We start from the raw sequence: 21,798 nt of genomic DNA on the forward strand, positions 1-21,798 counted from the left end.
CAAGTTTTAATGAAGATATGCCTTTAGTACTCTTAGGAGATTTTGGGGCGGTGGGGTAGTCTAGTGGTTAAAACGTTAGCTCGTCACGCCGAAGACCCGGGTTCGATTCCCCACATGGGTACAATGAGTGAAGCGGCGTAAAACCAAACTCAGTCAGTCAGTCTTAGGAGATTTTAACGCTCTGGTTGGTTCAAATGAAAATTAGTTGATTGAAAACGATAATGACAGTGATTATCTCCCTTTATCAGTTTTCTATTTACATGACTATTTCAAAGAAATTGGAGCAACTGAAGACAGTGTGTAACTTATAAGTTTGGTCTCGCTATCCTAGAACTATGCAAGCTGTTGGACATACACATTGTAAATGGTAGAAACCAAGAGGACGAGAGAGGATCCGTTACTTGTATTTTTCATAATATATGGAGTCTTGTAGACTACACACTGGCTTCACCAAATTGTTTTAGTGCCATTCTAGACATGATTGTGCATTCCAAACCAGACTCAGATCACCTACCATTATCATGCACTATAAACCTCGGCGTTGATGCAGGTGATGATTTTCAACAATTGGTAAACTTAATGTCAGCGCTGCTGCGGACAAGCTGGTAGAACTAATGCAGCATGTAGGAAGCCATTTACGTGTAACTGACGTGCATAAAGTAGCTAAACAAAAGCCTGTACAACCAAAGTGGTTCGATCAAGGCTGTGAGCGTGCTAAGAGTAAAACTTCTTCACTTAAACACGTTTCGGAGGTGTCGGTCTGATGAAAATCTCAATAGCTATATTGATGCAAAGAGGAATTTCCAAAGTGTATGCCTGGATAAATGTCGACAGTTTAATAACATGATTGCTGATGACATATGTGCAGGTGAGGGAATAACGGTATTCCCATTGGTAAATGGGTTACATATTTCAAGAAATTATTTAATCCTGCAACCAGTGTAAACGATGAGGGTGTTGATCAAACCGCCCGTGAATATATATCAAGTCATGACTGTTCAGACTGTAACATTGAAGACTTCTTATCAGATCCAGTAACTATTGACTTTAGAAAACTGAGATGGAACAGGCAATCAATCAGCCATCTTCTTTAAGAGCTGGCAAACTCCCCATTGAAATGCACTGTCGACGAAGGAATTTAGTGTTCTAAAATTTGGACAATGCAAATTTCATTATTCCAAACTTAGAATTGTTATTTTGCAACAATGAAGTTCTGTTTGTATTCTCAAAACAGTGTCGGCCCATAAGTTTTCACATGCAATACAGCAATTAATACTCCCTCGTTGTAACCCGTGTTAGGTGGTATACACCTACACATGTTATTTGTCATCATTCACTTGATGGTCAGTTAATGAATTTGTAACAGGTATAATTAGTGGTAACACCACCTAGATTACCCGACAAAGGTTCCCATTTGGCATTTCTTGTGTCTGGAGTAAATATTCAACGTTATAAACATCGATCAAAGGATTAACCGATAACACGCTGATTGATTAATTACTTTTATCTTACACAGCGGATTTGTCAAAAGGTAGTGTTTATGTATGTAGATTTACTAATCTATACTGAATACACTCTGTCGTGTCTGTGTCTGCGTAAAAACAACGACCTTACTTCAAAGGATTAACCGCCAATACAGTGATTGATTGCTCATTATTGGCCAACTAAATTACCGTTTTTAAAGAATGGCGGACATTAAGCAATCAGTTGCCAGGTGTGCTATCTTGGGTGACCAATGAGACTATACACCAATGTGACATACCTGAAACGATATATCACTTTTTCGTATACTAGACTGTTAAAAGACACATTACTTGGAACAGCTGCAGATGAATGGCATATCACTCGTTTTTGTGGATTTTGATGGATACATTCCTGGAACAAGGTAACAGCCTGACATTTATCCTATAAATGTAATCTGTTTTAAGTTTAATTTTTGCATTTTGTTTTTATTCATTTGTCGTAGCATTCAACAGAATCGTTGTTTTCGCCATGAAGTGCAATGATACATACACTAGGGCGTGTGTGCGAATTATGATTCACATTGGCAAACTATAAAATGTCTAGATATTACAGTCCTGTTATAAATGCACTATAAGTATCAGCAGATCGTCTGCTTTTTATTTAGTTTCAAAATGCATACAAGTATGATAATAAACTAATTAGGATTATCAGACCAAATATAAAGACGTACATTGACTAGTATCTACATACTGGTGGGTGCACGTTAACCACGTGAATGTAGCAAGAAATTTATCGCGCAGTATTGTCACTTCGACCCCCACCTCGCTTCCGTGGAAGAAATCGTTATGTTACAAGTTGTGTCATGCAAAATTCTTTTGGCTATGATTCAAATACATATTTAACTACGAGTAGAAAGTAGTTTTGATTTTCTAACTTGATGAAAACAAACCATAATCTCATTAATTTTAACAGACTTTAGCCCGTGACTTCACGATTTTCAAAAATGGCGGCGCCCTGTCGCGAACATCCGCCAGTCTGAGTATAAATGCTATTTAGGTTTGTTTCACGGAGTAACAACATCAAAACTACTTTCTACTGGTAGTAAAATATGTATTTGATTGAAGGCCAATAGGATTTTGCATGACATAGCTTATAACATAACAATTTCTCTCGTGGAAGCGAGGTGGGTGTCAGTATAATACTACTTACAGTATTATTGTTACTTCGACCACAACCTCGCTTCTGAGGAAGAAATCGTTATGTTACAAGTTGTGTCATGGAAAATCTTTATGGTCATCAATCATATACATAAGTTACTACGACTAGTAAGTAGTTTTGATTCTTGAACTTCCCTGAAGCGATCTGAACACAAGTAAGATATCGTTTCAGGCTTCCACAACGCTCGCTTCGCACTCACAAACATAACCATTTTGCACGAACTGCGGGGTCCTGTGGGAATCTGTGCATGGCGACACCATCGCCCGACCTCTAGGAGCAGTTGACGACAACGCAACGATTTGGCATGTCTTCATTGATGTCGAGAAATCATCAAAATGACGAGCTTGCTACACACTTTCTATACAACTTACTGAAAACCCTTCCTCATATGACGTCACTGCAGTGCTCTGGCAACAGAGTTACGTAACCTGTCTGTGGTTTCGTTGGTGGGCGAGAGTGAAGCAGGCGACTTTTTTGGCAACTTTTAATCGCTCGGTACTAATTAACCACAAGTTTTTAAAGAATGAATTTGGTGTTCCTCAAAAGACTGACCACACATCTTTCATATGTAATAGTTAAAAGAGTTAAAAAAACAAGGTTTATTTGTTCTTTAACATATCATCTGGCGTAAAGCAAGGTTGCATGCTTAGCTCAGCTCTGTTTACATTTTTTATCAATGAGCTTGTGGATGAAATGAATAATTGTGGATTAAGAGGAATATTTGTCAAAGATGGTTTGAATGGTATTTCATTATTGTTTTTTGCAGATGAAGTTACCCTGCGTAATGACACTGTTATTGGTTTACAAAGAAACCTTGATACGTTGTACCGTTTTTGCTCAAAATGGGGTTTATCTAGAAGTCAATGTTGACAAATCTTGTATAGTAGTATTTACAAATGGTGGATATCTCAAGAAATCAGAAAATATGGTTCTTATTAAGGAAACCAAACGAATGTTGTATCACACTATAAATATCTAGGTGTTGATTTTTCAACTTAGTTTTATGACATGTGAAATATTAAGTTTTCAAGCCAAAAAGGTCTCCTTCCCTATTTTTAAAATGTTTAAAGATTTTCCAAAGATATCTTTGAAAGCTGCTTCAGCAATGCTTGATAGTAAAATATCCCCAATATTACTGTACGGTAGTGAAATCTGGCTCAATTCATATCGTGGTTACATTGAGAAAATCCAATGCTTCTTTTTCAAACGTTTTCTGTGTGTTAATAAAAATGTTTCTTCCAGTGCTGTATAGTGCTGGTGAAATTGGCAGAACCCAATTATGTGTTAAACATTACGGCAGATGTATCAAATATTGGTGCAGAATATTACATATGGACGATCATCGACATCCCAAATCATGTCATGAAATTTTAAAGCTACAAGATTATAGTGTTTTTCCTGTTATCAATGAAGTTTTGTTGCAAAGGACCTTATAGTCCCCTGGCTCTATTGCCTTTTCTGTAACAGGGGAAGCAGGAAATAAAAATTACCAATTATAAAAAAAAATGTACAATGCAGTAATGTACGCTGATACGGTTGGCCGAGGAGGTTTCAATTTACTGTAACCAGACTCCGGAACAGCATATAAGTGTCATTCCCTATTGACGGAGGGTTGTCACGCCCAAGTTGGTAGAGCACCACAATAATAGCGGCCGGCAAAGTGTGAACTCACCGTTTTTATTACCTTTATTATTATTTGGAGTAGGAAACACGTGCTTCATAATTTTCATAAAGCTTCCAATCTGCTGATTCATCCACACCCTTCTCTGTATTTTCGAAGTGTTTACAAGTAAATAAGATTATACATAGGATCAATACACGTTCATGGTGAGCAAAATTGATGTTTCAGTTGGAAATGTAATTATGATCAAAATAAGTAATATTCGAAATTACTATTAAAGAATATACAAATGGACATTTTAAGGCCTATATTCTGCCTTGGCTCTGCTAAGGCACACAACTTTAAAAGTTATTTGAAACAGTTTTAGACTTTCAGTAAATATCATCTGGTTGCGAATGTCCTGTAGATATTGCACGATAAACTGCAAACTACAAATCTCCAACATTCTGTTAAACACGTTCACAGTGAGGTTTATGTCATCAGAGTAATTTGTCAAACAAATATAATCCTTTGTAATCACGGATACATGCATATCGATTGGTAGTTGACAGGAATGTCTGGCTAATCCAAGTTATCCATTTCTAATACATGTTTATCTATACAACGTGTCAACAAGCGACAGAAAAAGAACCCGAGGATGACAGATACACATCTAAGGTCAATATGCATATGTACGCTTTAATTTTGTCTATACTTATAAAACTGATCGATAGTGCAGCTGTTACAGTTAGGCCACCACAGCCTTTCCATGTCCACGTAGACGGGCTAGTCCCAGATGTGACAAGAGTTCTTTATTGCGTCCAAGCCAGATGGTGTTTAACACTCAATTCTGTAACATTGAATACATTGCCTTACACATCTCGCATCTAAATACAACTGAACCTTTAAATAAAGAACATGTTACACAAACATTGAATAAACGTATGGCAAGTGACAGTTATTACAATTATGGAAATAGCATTATAAATAGAAACTACCAAAATATACATAATTAGCAGCTATGGGCTGAATCAGATGGCCTGGTGCTTCCTCAACATCAATGTGTATGTATCTCAGATATCCTCATCACCAAACCAGTGAGTGAGTGAGTGAGTGAGTGAGTGAGTGAGTGAGTGAGTGAGTGAGTGAGTGAGTGAGTGAGTGAGTGAGTGAGTGAGTGAGTGAGTGAGTGAGTGAGGAGTGAGTGAGTGAGTGAGTGAGTGAGTGAGTGAGTGAGTGAGTGAGTGAGTGAGTTTAGTTTTACGCCGCACTAAGCAATATTCTAGCTATATGGCGGCGGTCTGTAAATAATCGAGTCTGGACCAGACAATCCAGTGTTCAACAGCATGATCATCGATCTGCGCAATTGGGAACCAATGACATGTGTCAACTAAGCCAGTGAGCCTGAACACCCGATCCCGTTAGTCGCCTCTTACGACAAGCATGGGTTACTGAATGTTCATTCTAACCCGGGCCTTCACGGGTCACCAAACCAGTGTGTTCCTTGTGAAGTTGCCAGCCAGAATGAACTTACTGAGCACCTTGTCTTGCATAAAAAGCATGAACTGCAACTTACAGACAATGAGAAGTTGTAAGGCTTTTTGTAAACTTTAAGCCAATCAGCACAGTTGGTAGGAAATATGAACTGTGAGCTATCCTTACATAGGTGGCGAGGCTCTAAATAAGTGGTACTGAGGGTCCCCACCTCATTATGAATTTAACAATATTTAAAAGCTTCTAATTAAAACCTTCAAACAATACCAAAATGAATACAAGCTAATACATATTTTCAACCGTGTTACATTCATAACAAAATATCCACAAAACCTTTGTACTATCACAAATGAATGAGCCCCGATCTTTATCCTTTGGAGCATATCTGGGGCATAAGTGGACGTCGTGTGCAACGAAGGATCTTCCTGTACAGAACCTGGCCCAGTTGGAAGCTGTCTTGCACGACGAATGACGTAGACTGCCCCTTCAGAGGATCAGGAGGCTGACACGGGGTATGAGGTATTGACCATGATTTGTGTAAGACACGCAAAATGACATTTAGAATGTTCACATTCACCAATTAATTCAACTTTAAACATTCCAGGACCATACTTGTACAGACATAGTTTTGAATGAAAATCAGTGGTTGTTTGGTTTTGTACATGAGCAAATATCATTATAACATCGACCTGGATTCCAGTCATTTTGTCGTGTTTTATGAGTCAAAGGATGTTACAGGTCAGAAAAACTCATGTCTTTCCATCGTGGTCACCACGAGTAGTCTTTTGCACGTGTTGAAAATACAGGAGGTACTTAATTACGTTCTTTGTGTGTGGGGGTGGTTGGGTAGCATAGTGGTTAAAGCGTTCGCTCGTCACACCGAAGACGTATCCTTGTGATGTATCCTCAGTCAAACAGGATTCTTTCATCACAGTGTTGTCAGTTACTTTAAGACAGGTTTCCCGAAGACAGATTGCTGACGAAAGTTAACCACCAATTAGTGTACTAGAATAGTTCATTTTATAGGTGGGTGTAGATCTATTTCTCCCATTTCGGGGCGACTTTTGTTGTGCCTGTTGGGGAAACTGAAGACACGGCCATGTCTTCAAATAGCCATGACGCACATTCTGAAGCACCTCGTGAAGCACCTCGAGTTCTTGCCTCGCTCCATTTATGATAACACTGAGGTCCAACATTATACCTGTGTACCTGGAGACCCATGAAGATCCAGGTTAGAATTGGTCTTCACCAACCCATGCTTGTCGTAAGAGGCGACAAACGGGAAGGGGTTGATACATGCCATCGTATCCCAATTGCGCGGATTGATGCTCAAACTGTTGATCAATAGATTGTCTTGTCAAGAATCGATTATTTACAGACCACGTCATGAGCCGAGTGCGGCTTTAGACAACAAACAAACCTTGTGTACCTGGATATTTATACTTGATCCTTAGCAAACGTTGAGTAGCACATACATGCTGGCGGATTTAAGGCCACGTCAGAGCACAATGAAATGGACGTCACCACACACACATTCATGCCGTCATCCAGTGAACTCTCTGTCTCTGTCCATCTTTGAATAATTCAAAGTATATTTGAATTGTTCTTACGTCAATAACTTTACTTAGCTACTGTTTACTGTGTTTGCTTGTTTGTTGATTTTTTAACGCCGCATTTTGCAGTATTCTTGTTATCCGACGGCGGTCTGTAAATAATCGAGTCTGGACCAGACAAACCAGTAATCAACAGCATGAACATCGATTCACGCTGTTGGAGTACGATGACATGTGTCCACCATGCCTTACAATCCGACCCTAGTCGCATCTTACGACGGCATGGATCTTCACGTGTGCTCTTTATTCAGTTACGTCACCATATATTCTGTAACTGGAGTTACGCCTTGAGTGAGTGAGTGGGTTAAAATGTAACGTCACATCGGCAATATCGCAGCCATATCGTGACGAAAACAATTTATATAATTCAAAAATGATAACAATGTGGAGAGTTAAACCTGTCGACGAAGGACAGTAAAAAGACTAGAGTATCAAACTAAAACAGTGTAATTAAAGAAGACAATACAATATAAAACACGGGCTATAGATCGCCAGCATCTGAAGGTAGATCACCATACTAGGAACCATGGGGACTTACATTACTTTTGCTACCTGCATGGATCCTAGCTGGGTTTACACCATCCATGCAGCCGCTGGCGATTGTAGTAAAAGTTAGCCAACAGTTAAGATAACAAAAAAACTACGTTTAAAATGTGATAATTTATATTTTACTTTGAAGGTTTTGGGACTTACGTACCCTCTCAGGAGGACAATAATTTTACGGTACTTTAACCCCCTTTGAGGGTACAGCCACTAACAATCTAAGTTAACAATCTAAACTATCAATCATTAAAACGCATCTATCTACAGAACATACATATCAAAATTCATTAATTAAATCAATTTTTTTTAAAAAGCAAGAATTAAATGAAGATGAACAGTATTAAAAAGATCCTTAACAGTTTTAACAATGAAATATTTATCCCTTATGATGGAGAATTAATGGGAATTAATTTTGGAAGCATAGTTCCTCCAAAACTGACGCTTAGTCTGTTTAAAAGTGTGTCGAGCCTTGGCATCTAAAATTTTTACTTTATCTAAATTATGAACTGTAGGATGTCGGCGAAAATACTTTCTTCCTACTCTTCCTGGCCTGTTTACAGTCATTAGTAAACCATGGTTTACGAATGTGTGGAATTGCAGGGGACTTGGGTATAGTTTGATCAACAATGTCAATGAGGACATCAGAAAATAATTGTAAAGGATCTTCGCTGTTCGCAAATACGTCATGTTTTACGTGTTCAACACACAAAGCCTCATATAATGACCAATCAGCCCTGGCGAAGTTCCTTCTTGATGAAGGTAGATCATCACCAGGGCTAATTGTTTTGAGAATGGTGAGGAAGTGATCACTCCCACATAGGTCATCATGAACCATCCATTCAAATTCATTATATAAGTTGGAATCGGCAAGTGATAGATCCAGGGAAGAATATGTTCCCGTCTGGATGTAAATAGGTGGCTGAATCGTCATTTAAAATACATAAATTATTATCAGAAATGAATTCCTCAAGGATTTTACCTTTGTTATTAGTATGGTCACTTCCCCAAAACGAATTGTGTCCTTTCAAATCTCCCATGATGAGACATGGCTTCGGAAGCTGATCATACAGATTTTGAAGATCTGATTGTTGAATATTTGAAGAGGGAGGTATATACAAGCTGCACAATGTCAGAGCAATGTGCAGAGTCAGACGCACAGCAACAGTTTGAAGATCCGTATTTAAAGTGACAGGACTGTGAATGACACTCTGGTGTACCACAATAGAGGCGCCTCCAGTAGCTTTATCGCCTGGAGGGAAGAAGGAATGATAATCACTTTTGTTGATTTAGTTTGATCGGTAGGAAATCAGGAGCCTCTATCACCAGGAAACGAGCCCAGGAATCAGCATTTGAGGGAACAGTTCTCAAAGATTCATCAACATTGTCGATTCGTCTCTTTTTTTCATTTCTTGATGAACCAGATAGTTGTGTGGTCATAAAGGAAAGAATATGATTCAGCACCCCTGCTCCCCACCCACCATGGAGTGTCAACAAGGACAGTGTCAATATGCACCGGATATCCAAGATGCTGACACCAGGGATACAGGGGTGTTATACTCCAGAGAAAACAACACAAATGGCTGCATTTATCTACCAACCCAATGTCAGACTGGTTCGGCCCGTGACAAGAAGTTGGAGATATACATCATTTGGAGGTCAGTATCACCAGATTGGCCCATGAGCCACCGCCTTCTGGCATAGGACTCTAGGCAAATAGATATAATAACAGAATTGTGAAATACAACATCCAATATCAACATTATATAAATGTACATTGATATAAATTGGAATGTCTCCATGCACAGGGCATGACGTGACCAGCCGATTGATAGAACCGGGCCAGTTCTACCACCCGTCTAGGTGAAGTAAGGGGCGAAGCGAAGTGGTGTGTTGGGCTAAAGGAACACGGTTCCAGGCTCCCAGTGCCCTCAACCACCAGACTCCCGTCCTCGACCGACACAGGGACGCAACCCACGGCTAACAGGTTGGTGGACCAAATATACCCCCGGGTCCACACGGGGGCTTGGAGAGCGCTTAGCATTACCCAGCACCAACCACGAGGAGGTGGCTCTTCACGGGTGCCAGTTACGCCTTGAAGATAACGTTGAAGCATGAAAAAGAAAATTCCTGTTGTCATTATTTTGCGGATTTCTGTATGTATGCACTACTGTGTACTGTGGAAACTCTTCGCCTCTTTGTACAATAGTTATGGGACTATTTATGGTGCCCCAAGTATAGGATGATTGACTGGTTGCCGAGGACAGCTTTTCAGTCTGGCTGACCCGTTGTCGCAATGTAGGGAAATTGATAGCCACACCCAGACTACCGATATCTAAAGTTGTTGACGACACGGGCGGGTCATACTGGTGTAAACATACGATCCCTGAAAGGGGGGAGGGGGAGGGGGCGGTGTAATGCATATAAAGCCCCATGCAATATATTTTTATGAAGTGTCCGTGCTCGCAGTTGGATGAAAATATTTGACTGGTATCATTGTTAATCCTGAACATACAGATGCATTTACCTTTATAGAATAGGGACGAAAAACGCACTGGCAGGGTATATACACAGTCAATAAAACTCAATTAAGGCATTCTATGTACAATGAATGCTTGTATGAACTTGTCCAACCATGACGCTCAAAGTATCAACTCTAATGCTGAAAACTATTAAGGCCAGCCAAATCCCGTATGACGATACAGGGGACATTGTATCAGACTGTATGAGTACCTTCGTCCATGGCGATTACATTACATAAAAAACTCTATGGACCATAGCATACCTTAACAGGGCATACTATCTGTACACACGCGTACTTTAAACTCTGTGTCAAAAAGACTTGTAAGACACTGATTAGATGCTCAGTTTTATTGTAGATGGAGAAGACTGATTCTATTACAACTTGAGAAGATCTGGACTATCATTTGCAGCTTTCGGATCTTGACTTATGTTTATGTGTTTACATTGCTCATAGTTTCGTGTTGTATTTGTTTGTTTTACAAACATCACATACCCCATTTTAGGAAGTAAAGGGTTCAATGTATATATGCATGGATGCCAATGAAAGGTTATGGAAACAGCTGTGGTCTGTAACCTGGAGACACCATGGGTCAGTGATTACGATCATGCACTGCATGAGAAAATAACTGGGTGGTTTGTCTGTTACATCTCACCAGATTGCCTGAAAAGTGTCATCAAAAAGTCCAAGTCTAATACAGCTCCAGGGCCTAAAATCTTCACATGTTGTTTGACAAACCTTCTTACTGGTCTTCTAATGACATAATTTATTTAGAGCAGAGGGGGCGAAAAAGGGATGTTGGGGGTGTAAGAATCACCTTCTTGTACACAAAATGATTTTGGAAGAGGCTAAAACATATCACTGCAACCTCTCCGTGTGCTGGATTGAGTACAAAAAAGCATACGACTCTGTCCCTCACGAGTGGATTCTGAAGTCTGATAACAGAGCCCACCACCCTCGGTCCCCTCTTAATCGTTTATATATGCCAATCAGTTCTGGAGGCCAGGGTCTGATTAGTGTGGAGGCTCTTCAAGATAGAATTTTATTGCGTACTATTGCACACATTTATTTATCGGATGATCCTCTGGTGATGCATGTGAAGACTCATGATGAAAGAAAGGAATTCCACAGCTAGTTTAAGCGTGCCAAGGTTGTTGGACAGAATCTAAAATTTGAGGTGGATTTTGTTGATGGCAATGTACTGCTGGAGGGTACAGTGATGGGAGTAAACCAGGTGAAGTCCTTCACCAAGCCTGCCCAGAGTCGGTCACTTTGTGGAGAAGCTTTCTGAGAATCCATTGCATCGTGTGTATATGCCTTATGTGGAACAGAATAGCAATCCAACTGACTCCTTCGCTTGGATGAAGTCGCCGGTTTTAAAATGTGAAAATGAGGGCTTCCGTTTTCCTGCTCAGGACCAGTCACCTCCCACTCGGAATCCCCAAAAAGTGATTCTTAAAGAAATTATTAACATGAAATGTCGATTGTGCAATGAATTTACAGAGACTGTCCGACACCTTGTCAGAGGATGCCCTTCCTTGGCACAAACAGCATATCTTAAACGACATGATGGCAATGGCTCGTTGCTTTTACTATCATCTTAGCCTACCTGTGGCTTTGACTCTGATGTCCATCCATGGTACGACCCTGAACATGTCCAGGGCGTCAGGGAAAATGATGCTTTTAGACTTATTTGGAATAGGCCTATATACAGCCTCTGAAGAATTCCAGCCAACAAACCTGCCCTTTTTGATAAAGCCAATGAATTTATTTATATCATTGAATATTCTGTCCCATTTGACAGCAACGTGATTGGCAAGATTCAGGAAAAGAGTGCGAAGCATGCGGACCTGCCTTTGAAATGTCTCGCTTGCATTCCAAGTACACTGTCGTCAGACTCCCCCATTCTTCTCGGTGTCATTATGTCTCGTGACTTATTTCACATTTCACCGGGTACCCATTTTCTGCTGGGTGAACAGAGGCAATTTTGAACAAACTCACTTGCCCAAGGTTAGACCACATGTATGTGCGTGGGTGCGTGAGTGTATGTGGATGGATGCATGGGTGCCTGCGCGCGTGTATTTATGTATGCTTTACACTCGAGGTTACACACGTCGTTGTGTCAAACTTGGATGTGTCGAACTCACGGTTCTCTCGAAGTAAAAGTTTGGTCTTTGCGTATTACTTATCTCATCATTTTACGGATGTGTCGAACATCGGATAACCCGAGGTATACTTTTCAAAGATTGAGGGATATCGTAACACTACATTAGAGTAATGTGTCATGATACACAGGACACATTTCATCTCTGCCTCTTGGTCACTAGATCCGTGAAGATCCGATCAAGAACTGGTCTTCAGATGAGAAATGACGCTGTTAAAAGTCACATGTAACGCAAAACACAACTTTGCAGATTCTGATACCTTTCGGTATGGACTTACAGTAACAAATTATCAAAAATGCAAATTCAACTAATAAAGTTGATAAATAACGCGATGTAAAAAACCTCGAGAAACCGGAGTTCAAACGATTCACTAAATTTACCCCAGCTGAGGTGAAAAGTGGTTTCAACAGCTGTGCTGCGCTACGCTCATAGCGCATGCGCAGTGAATAGGTTCGCGCAGCTTGAAGCGGGTTCCCGAATTATAAGGTCGTGAGCAGGGGTAGTCTCAGGGAGTAGTCTAAACAACAAATAGTAAATAATCTACTCATTACATAAAAGAACCTTATTAAGGATCTAGGTCTACTCAGCTATGTGTCAACCAGTGAGACGTTCGACATTTCAGGACGGAAAACCTTCGCTGGCGGTGAGTACTCGGAGTAGGCTTTGATGTGAGCTATTTGCTTAATGTTTTGTTGATATTTCACAGGCGCGAGCTTTTTATATGTTATGACAGTAGATTACCGATTTAACTGTTTAAATAATTTCATTTGACTATTTCACCACACGTTCTTCTTACCGAGTCACTTTCTCAGTTCGATACTTAAACGCAACGTCATTATTTAGCATTGTCAGAATTTCTAACTGTGAGATAGATATGCCTCTGTCACAGACAAAACTCAATGTCTGTTTTATTGACACCTATGCAGGCCCTCCTATCTATGTGATGAAAAAGCGTTAAATGAGATCATAATGATGGCGTATTGGTAGCATAGCGTCTGTATTGCTATCTAATGCAGTTCATATACGAACAAAAAGAGGTACTATCGGATTTGACAGCGGCTGTTAGCGGAATACGCGTACAGCCGCTATGCGAAACTCGGTAAAATGCAGCGGAATAACTTCGACTGTATCCGTGAAAAACCGATCGTAGTTGAATGACAACACCATTTCCGGAAAAACATTGTACGACAAAATGGCGGACGAAACGAAACAAGTGACAAGGTGAGTAGTTTCTTTTGTATATTCCGGGTTGAAGTCTTGATTTTATGTGATAACACCCACATCATTGATCAACCATCATGTATATGCAGCTGGATTTGTCATTTGATGTGGAATACGTGTTTTGTTTAATCAGTTACCGTAAATAAATGGGTAGGGTTCGGCCTCGTCAGTGTGTTCACTGTTCAGCCTCAAGTTAGGTTACACAGTTGTGTCTGAAAGAAGTGTTGCAGGCTGAAAGTTAATCGAGGCGGGTATGATTTCTCCAAATCGCACATTGGTACTAGTTTATTTTTTCAGTGTTAGCATGTTGTGTCTAAGATATGTAGTAGTGAATGTGTTCTTGTTTAGATCTCGAGTACAGTTGTGCCAAGTGAAATTACGGTGAATATCGGGAATGTTGGTTTATGGCTGTTTTCAGCTGACAACTTGATAAAAGGATATGTTGTTGATTTTAATTCTGAATTACTTAAGAGGTGTGCATGATCAATTGCGCAAATATGTAACTTATTTCATATGTAGTCAGGTGTAACTTGCATTAGAATATATGATGATCATGCATTTGGTATCTCAATGTTGATTAACATGTTAATTGGTTGAAATTGGACTCTTGGTATACAGATATTAAACACATTTCAGGTTCGTGAGTGGTTCCAGGCGTGTGATGACCCAGGGATATCAGCTATTGACAGATGCAGGATGATACATATGGGTATATAGGTGAGTTGATTTAGAATTTCCTCTGTGGACTACAGATCATTGTAATATGAACACATCCATAATGAAAGCTACGGCTGATTAAACGTTAACTCTCTTAACTTCATGAAATTGCTATATTTCTTATTGTTACAGGTTCAAGAAATTCCTTCTGTCACTGGCTGACTTGTCCACTTCCCTCCAGTGGGTTTACATGTCAACACGTCCAAAATTTGTGGGGAGAGCATTGTAAGACAAGATCCAACCAGGTAAGTCCCACACCGTACTAGGAAGGCTGGTGTTGTTTGACATTTAAAAGTTATATATGTTTAACTAATGGCGTTTTCTAACAAACACTGGCTGACAGTTTTGTTTACCATTACTTTTTACTATTAATAGCATTATTAAATATGTAGAATCTAGCAGTGTGGTAGCTTATTGTTTAGATGACTAACTGATCAGTGTGCCATGGTTTACAGTGTGATTCCACAGGTTTAACTATTTGATTGCTATCTTCTTGGTGTGATATTTTCAAGTATAATAATGTTGGTCCTCTTCCGTCAAAGTTAAGCCCCTCACTCACTCACTCACACACTCTGACACACACATTGCATTCCACTAAAAGTGTTCTTCAATCCTATTACAGGACCACTTGTTTGATGCCCTCAGTAGGCTCATCGTGCGAGGAAACCGGTGAAGGTTATGTCAAGTGTGCATGAACCTGGTCTTGGAGCTACCACAAAGTCAAGGAAAGCAAGATGAAGCGACTAATAAGAGCTGGTCTTTCTGTTGCCCACTGTGATGAACAGATGTCCAAGTGTTGAATCTGTTATGTTTTTACATATGCACTTTCATAATGTGTAAATATGGGAATTGTAAAGTTGGAAATGATGTGATGTTGTCTTAAGTAAACAGAAAATAAGACATTTTTATCTACTGATTATCATTGGACAAAGAAAGTCATATTCAGATTTGTCAATGAATAAAACACTTGAACTTCATATATGGCTGTAAATATATCTTTATTACAAGTTAACATGGTTGATAAAAACAACATCAAACATATCATTGCAGTTATTTGTTAGTTATCTTTGCCATTATCATATAGCTAACCTGGTTAGCCGAGCATCCTTCCTACTACTTTCAAAACACAAAGTCACATGAACAAACATTACAAGCATGCACAAGTATTTTCCAACATCAACAAGAATTTACAACCTCTAACAACAGAAAAAAAGATTTGAGGAAATTTTATTACTAAATCTAAACAAATGAACTTCAAATAAGCAAATGTGGTATGGTTATCGTGGCAATTATAAGTCGGGTTTCCAAATTATGTATTTGGGATCTGACAACTGGCCATGGTCATTCATTCTACCAATGAAAAAATGTCATGACAGATTATGTTATGAGTTTACCACAACCTGTATTTGGGTGCATGCTCATCATGGAGCAGACTTGTATTCTTCCATACCCCGAAATGTTGTAACTATACTGCAAACCTTGCACTTGACAAACCAGTCTGTTTGTGTACTTTAGCAACATGTTCCTTCAGCGTTTGGTTGATAAGGAAAAACGTCCCACACAATTCACATGAGAATTTGACATCTTTAGTGTGGCGCCTCACTTGTAGGTTCAAGGAGCCTTAGGTCTTGACAATCTTCCCTCAGGTCCCCACTGTAAAGATGGTTTGTGCTCAGTCTCTGCTGCAACAAACAATGTCTCATCTATCCTGGAAGCTTGATCGGTGTCTCATCTAAGTGAGACACATCCAGGAAACTTGTGTCATCTTGTTGCTCAAGTCTTGAACACTTCCGCAGACTGTGACCTGTAAGTGTCAAACCAAGAGAATAACATTATGAAATAAATTCAGAAAATATTATTCAAAACTAATTATTATGAGTTATATTTTAAACATGGAATGAGAAGGGGTGTGTGTGTCATGTTTGTCACATATCTTTACAATCTAATTTAACCGAAAAAACCCAAAGAGAACTGAAACTGAAGGGCAATAATCTACCTCTTTGTGTGAGAATCACAGCTGGTTACTCTGGCACATTGGAAGACTTTGGTATTGGTCAGACTCCATGTATAATCTCTGTCGACGGAGTTTCGGCAACAGTAGGGAGGTCACAACTGTCAGACATCTCGCCCATCCGTCCACCAGATCCCAGCACACTCGGCGACTGTGTATTTCCCAAAACAAACATGATGGTCTGGTAAGTGTATCTGTTACACAAAGTAATATAGGTTCAATCACAACTAGACACGAATAAAATGCATACTGTTCGCACTCACTTCCAGTTTTAAAATGAATACGTTACAAGTATGGGGCAAAATACAACTGCGGTCTCTCGGACGTAGCCGGTCTATGAAAATATTGCTCAAGTCGTCATCGTCCGTAATAACCCCGAATACCATATTCACACTGAGTCTCACTTTGCTCCTCACTGAATCCCTTCACGATAAATTTTCTAAAGCCATGTAAGGATTCACTCAAAGCGAAGGAGGTTGGTAGCCTCATTCCGCCGACCTCATCTTGAAATCCGTTCGACTTCCATACAAAAACGCAGATAATGGACACAAAATACATTTTTTTACGAAGATGAAGTATTGTTATCAAAGGGGGATGATAACATGCGTTCAATGCACACTACCTTATAAATCAGAATTACAGTATGTGGAGCTAAGCGTTGATTGAAACACTTACCCTTTTCTCTTCTCCTCTGTCGGCAGCCATTTTTCGCTCGCTGTGACGACAGGAAGTGTTGGCGTTGTTCGGCGAAACGCGGAAATTATCGGAGATGACCGAAAGTTTTCGGCTGCCGATGCTTTAGGTTCCAATAGCGGCTGTATAGTGCTTCCGATGCCAACCGCTTTTACAGCGATAGTTGCTGCATTCACAACACATTTAATGCTATTCCTTCGCATGTGGTAGCTAAACACACATTATAGTTTACTTTACATCCAATAATGCTTCTTTTTTTAGTCAAATAGATAGGAGGGCCTGCTATGTATCTGCCTGCCTGTCTGCTCATGACAATATGCAATACACAACTTCGATCACTGACCACATGCAATTTGAACTTAACACCTATCAGGCTATACACCATAAACAAACGCATTGATTTATGGCTCGTGCGCACGATTACAGCCCTGAGTGTATCAGCAAATGAACCAGCCAGTGCAATGCTTCGTTACACTTAAGTGCACGCCCACCCGCTCTGACTGGGTTCGGTATCGCGGGTGCTTCGTTTCGAGGGAAGTAAACCAAGTACAAAATATTGCATTTTTGATATGCGATTCTACGCTTATAATTTTGTTTATTTATTTTTTTCATAATCAGCAATGTATATTATTTGTCATGAATAATGATAATTGTATTTTAATGATGTTTATTTTTTTGGGTTGCATCTAAGCTTTATCTCAATTCCACACTTCACATGAAAATATTTATGTTTAAAACCTCTTGAAACTTTGAGATGTTGAACATGGCAAGTGTCCTATTCTCCATCTTTGACCCGTGAAGATCTGGTTCAGAATAAAATTGGTCTTCAGCAACTCATGCTTGTCGTAAGAGTCGACTAGCGGGATCGGGTGGTTAGGCTCGCTGACTCGGTTGACAAATGGATTGTCTGGACCAGACTCGATTATTTACATATAGCTCGAATATTGCTGCGTGCGGCAATAAAAAATAAACAACAAACAAAACATGGTCACCATGGTCCCTATTGAAGCATCAGTCATCTAGTCGTCAGCCCACCACATAATGTGTTTGACTACAGGGGGCGGTGGGTTAGCCTAGTGGTTAAAGCGTTCGCTTGTCACGGGTTCGATTCCCCACAGGGGTACAATGTGTGAAGCCCATTTCCGGTGTCCCCCGCCGTGATGTTGCTGGAATATTGCTAAAAGCGGCGTAAAACCATACTCACTCACTCACTTTGACTACAGGTTTCAAGTTCTCGGGGATCAATGACTGAATCCAAGGATCGCAATACACTGGGTATACATGTATATCGAAGAGCGGACCAATAGCAAAGCAGAACACATATCTGATCATCATGATGGCTACACCTAGTCGATCAAGTAAGACATTTGAAACTGAGGATTGCAACAGCAAATCGTGTTATGCAACAGTGGTCCTGTGCTATATTTGTTCAGTATAAACACATATTCATTGTTAGAGTATGCAGATGTCAGGCTGCGCCTATTCAGATGCGTGATATTGTTCGAAGGGTTTCATAACGTAACTCTAGAAGAAATGTGTCTGTCACCGGGATAATATTGTAGGTAGACAGGTTCACCAGCGCAAACATGCATTTTTTATAGATTACACAACGTTCATCACAAATTCAAAAAATATGTTAATCCAGGCGTATGAATAACGAAATCGATGCTGCACCAGAGCGAGGTGAACTGGAAAGGAAAGGAAACGCCGACGGCAAAACGTGCCAGTGCATATAATGCACATAATGCACAACCCATTATAGGAAATATGCCCATCATGTAGCTGGTTGATGAAACCTGCAAGAAACGAGGGAACAACTTTCAGATATCGATACTTGCCCTTGTTATTTAAACAGTCAACATATTCGGATCTTGTTTAACATATCGTCCCCTATCGTTTCCTCAGAGGATGTCGGGGCTATAGTTTTACAGTTCGCAGAAATTACCTCGTCAAGATTTGGCCAGGGCACATAACCACCACACGAAGGAACAGTATTTCCAACATTTACTTGACAGTTACTTTAGCAAATGAACGTTTCATCCGGCGGCCGGAGGAACAACGTTTGAAATCTACGTATCATCTGGCTGTCAGATTTACACACGGTTAAAGCACAGGTCCTCGTGTCTTTGCGATGATTGACGATTAAAGAACAAATACACTTTTGTTGTTGTTGTTTTTTTTTTACTCTTTTAACCTTTACATGTGAAAGACGTGTGGTTAGTCTTAAGCGGAACACCGAATTCGTTTCTTAGAAAACCTGTGGTTAATTAATACCGAGCGATTAAAAGTTGCCAAAAAGTCGCCTGCTCCACTCTCGCCCGCCAACGAAACCAGAGAGAGGTTACGTAACTCTGTCGCCAGAGCACTGCAGCGAACCGGAAGTGACGTTGGGTGAGGACGGATTTTCAGTTAGTTGTATATAAAGCGTGTAACAAGCTCGTCATTTTGCTAATTTCTTGACGTCAAGGAAGTCATGCGGAATCGTTGCGTTGCCGTCAATTGCTCCTAGGGGTCGGGTGATAGTTGACCCCGTAGTTCGTGCTAAATGGGTTATGTTTGTCAGAGCAAAGCGAGCGTTGTGAGCAAAGCGAGCGTTGTGGAAGCCTGGAACGATATCTTACTTGTGTTCAGCAGTTACAGAATCAAAACTACTTACTAGTTGTAGTAACATATGTATATGATTGATGACCAAAAGATTTTCCATGACACAACTTGTAACATAACGATTTCTTCCTCCGAAGCGAGGTTGTGGTCGAAGTGACAATTAATTGTAAGTAGTTTTATATTGACACCCACCTCGCTTCCACGAGTGAAATTGTTATGTTCTAAGCTCTGAGTGAGTGAGTTACAATTTAACCTCGGCAATATTTCAGCCATATAGTGACGAGAATGTTATAAGCTCTGTCCATCAATCAAATACATATTTTACTACCAGTAGAAAGTAGTTTTGATTTTGTAACTCGGTGAAAACAAACCTAAATAGCATTTATACTCAGACTGGCGGATGTTCTCGACAGGGCGCCGCCATTCTTAAAACGCGTGACGTCACGGGCTAAAGTCTGTTAGAGAATTAATGAGATTATGGTTTGTTTTCATCAAGTTAGAAAATCAAAGCTACTTTGCTCTTAGCTAAATATGTATTTGAATCATGACCAAAAGAATTTTGCATGACACAACTTGTAACATAACGATTTCTTCTACGGAAGCGAGGTGGGGGTCGAAGTGACAATACTGCGCGATAAATTTCTTGCTACATTCAAGTGGTTAACGTCCACTCACCAGTATGTAGATACTAGTCAATGTACGTCTTATAATGAGGTGCCTTTCTGAACACATTGTGAACAATCCATCACACTCCATTAACTGGAAAGCAACAACCATCTTAGCATTGAACATCCATGATTGGCGACGATACAAGGTTTCGGAGTCTAGCAGCATCAAACGATTAGCGCCACAGATGAACAGGGATCAAGGGGTTTACCTACCAAGTGCCTGGGAAATCAATTAGGTCATGGCTTCACCAATTCACCTTTTAATCCACTGTAACAGCATCAACCCTGCCTTTCGTATCTTATCCCAGCTTATGTATATCATTAGACTATGAGCCACCCTGTTGTACACCTATTAGACTCATTGGCTTCCATCATTAACTCACTTAATCCACTGTAACAACACCACATCTGCTTTTGTATATTTTAGTCTCTTTCAACTTATAATCCCCTATTTATTGTATATACATGCTTAAAATCACTTTGGCTTCATGTACATTACTAGTATATATATCCTGTATATCTGTTATTTAGCATTCACCTGACGAAGGGGCAAGGAATAGCCCAGAAACATTCTGTATACAATAAAGAAGAAGTTGACATCCATAACATTTTGACTATACTTGAATACCAACTTCTATATGGCTCTCAAGAACCTCATTTCTTCTCTGGCTTTCAATTCTGCAAATGTAGACATAATCCAGTTGGCATGAAGAGGTTTCGTGGTTGACGCTCGCAGATCCACATTTACACTTTGAAGGTCTGTGTCCTTAATAGAGTCTTTTACTTGCTCTGAGTACCACTCTGTGAACTTGGACTTGAGCACGTCTTTAAGGGGCTTGTTTACACAAATATCCTGAGGCTGTAAGGCATCCGTGCAGTTGGGGGGTACAAATACTACATAGATGTGGTTCTTCTTCAGTTTTGCGAGGAAAATTTTGTTTTGATGACACTTGAACATGTCAAGGATGACAAGGGACTTCTGACGCTTGGGTAGTCCGAGATCCTTCTTCACTTTGTTGACATAGGGGACTAGGATGTTGTCACAGTAGTCATCCATGGTTTCATCTGTTGACCAGTGTTTTTCTGAGTGTGTGATATGCCAATCACTCAGGAACTGCACACATTGTGGCTGACAACGCTCCGTCTTTCCATCATAAATCAGCTGCAGAGGTAAGAGATCGCCACTCATTGTTGATCCGACTACACATGTGATCATTGGCTTGTCAGTGAGTCCCCCTATCTCAACACGCTTTGACCCTTTCTCTGCCA

General features: G+C 40.1%; 1 protein-coding gene and 1 long non-coding RNA gene across 3 annotated transcripts; one reads left to right on the top strand and one right to left on the bottom strand.

The window, feature by feature from the left end:
* Positions 1 to 13,536: 13,536 nt before the first annotated feature.
* On the top strand, positions 13,537 to 15,530 carry LOC124281319. The gene is made up of 4 exons (XR_006899901.1): positions 13,537 to 13,836; positions 14,473 to 14,553; positions 14,686 to 14,798; positions 15,176 to 15,530. It is a non-coding gene; the product is annotated as an uncharacterized LOC124281319 (long non-coding RNA).
* A 931-nt stretch (positions 15,531 to 16,461) lies between these two features.
* LOC124281318 lies at positions 16,462 to 17,486 on the bottom strand. 2 transcript variants are annotated; one of them, XM_046717345.1, is made up of 2 exons: positions 17,240 to 17,486; positions 16,462 to 16,715 (listed from the first exon to the last, which is right to left on the bottom strand). In XM_046717345.1, exons 1-2 carry the CDS (start codon positions 17,458 to 17,460, stop codon positions 16,565 to 16,567), a joined length of 372 nt encoding a protein of 123 aa, XP_046573301.1. In that variant the 5' UTR covers positions 17,461 to 17,486; the 3' UTR covers positions 16,462 to 16,564. The 2 variants fall into 2 exon arrangements, with proteins under 2 accessions (XP_046573301.1, XP_046573300.1); XM_046717344.1 differs by having other exon boundaries at positions 16,462 to 16,758.
* Between the last annotated feature and the right edge of the window lie 4,312 nt (positions 17,487 to 21,798).

This window comes from Haliotis rubra, unplaced genomic scaffold (assembly GCF_003918875.1).
Source record: "Haliotis rubra isolate DU_JTF1 unplaced genomic scaffold, ASM391887v1 Scf282, whole genome shotgun sequence".
In the NCBI taxonomy this organism is placed as follows: Eukaryota; Metazoa; Mollusca; class Gastropoda; order Lepetellida; family Haliotidae; genus Haliotis; species Haliotis rubra.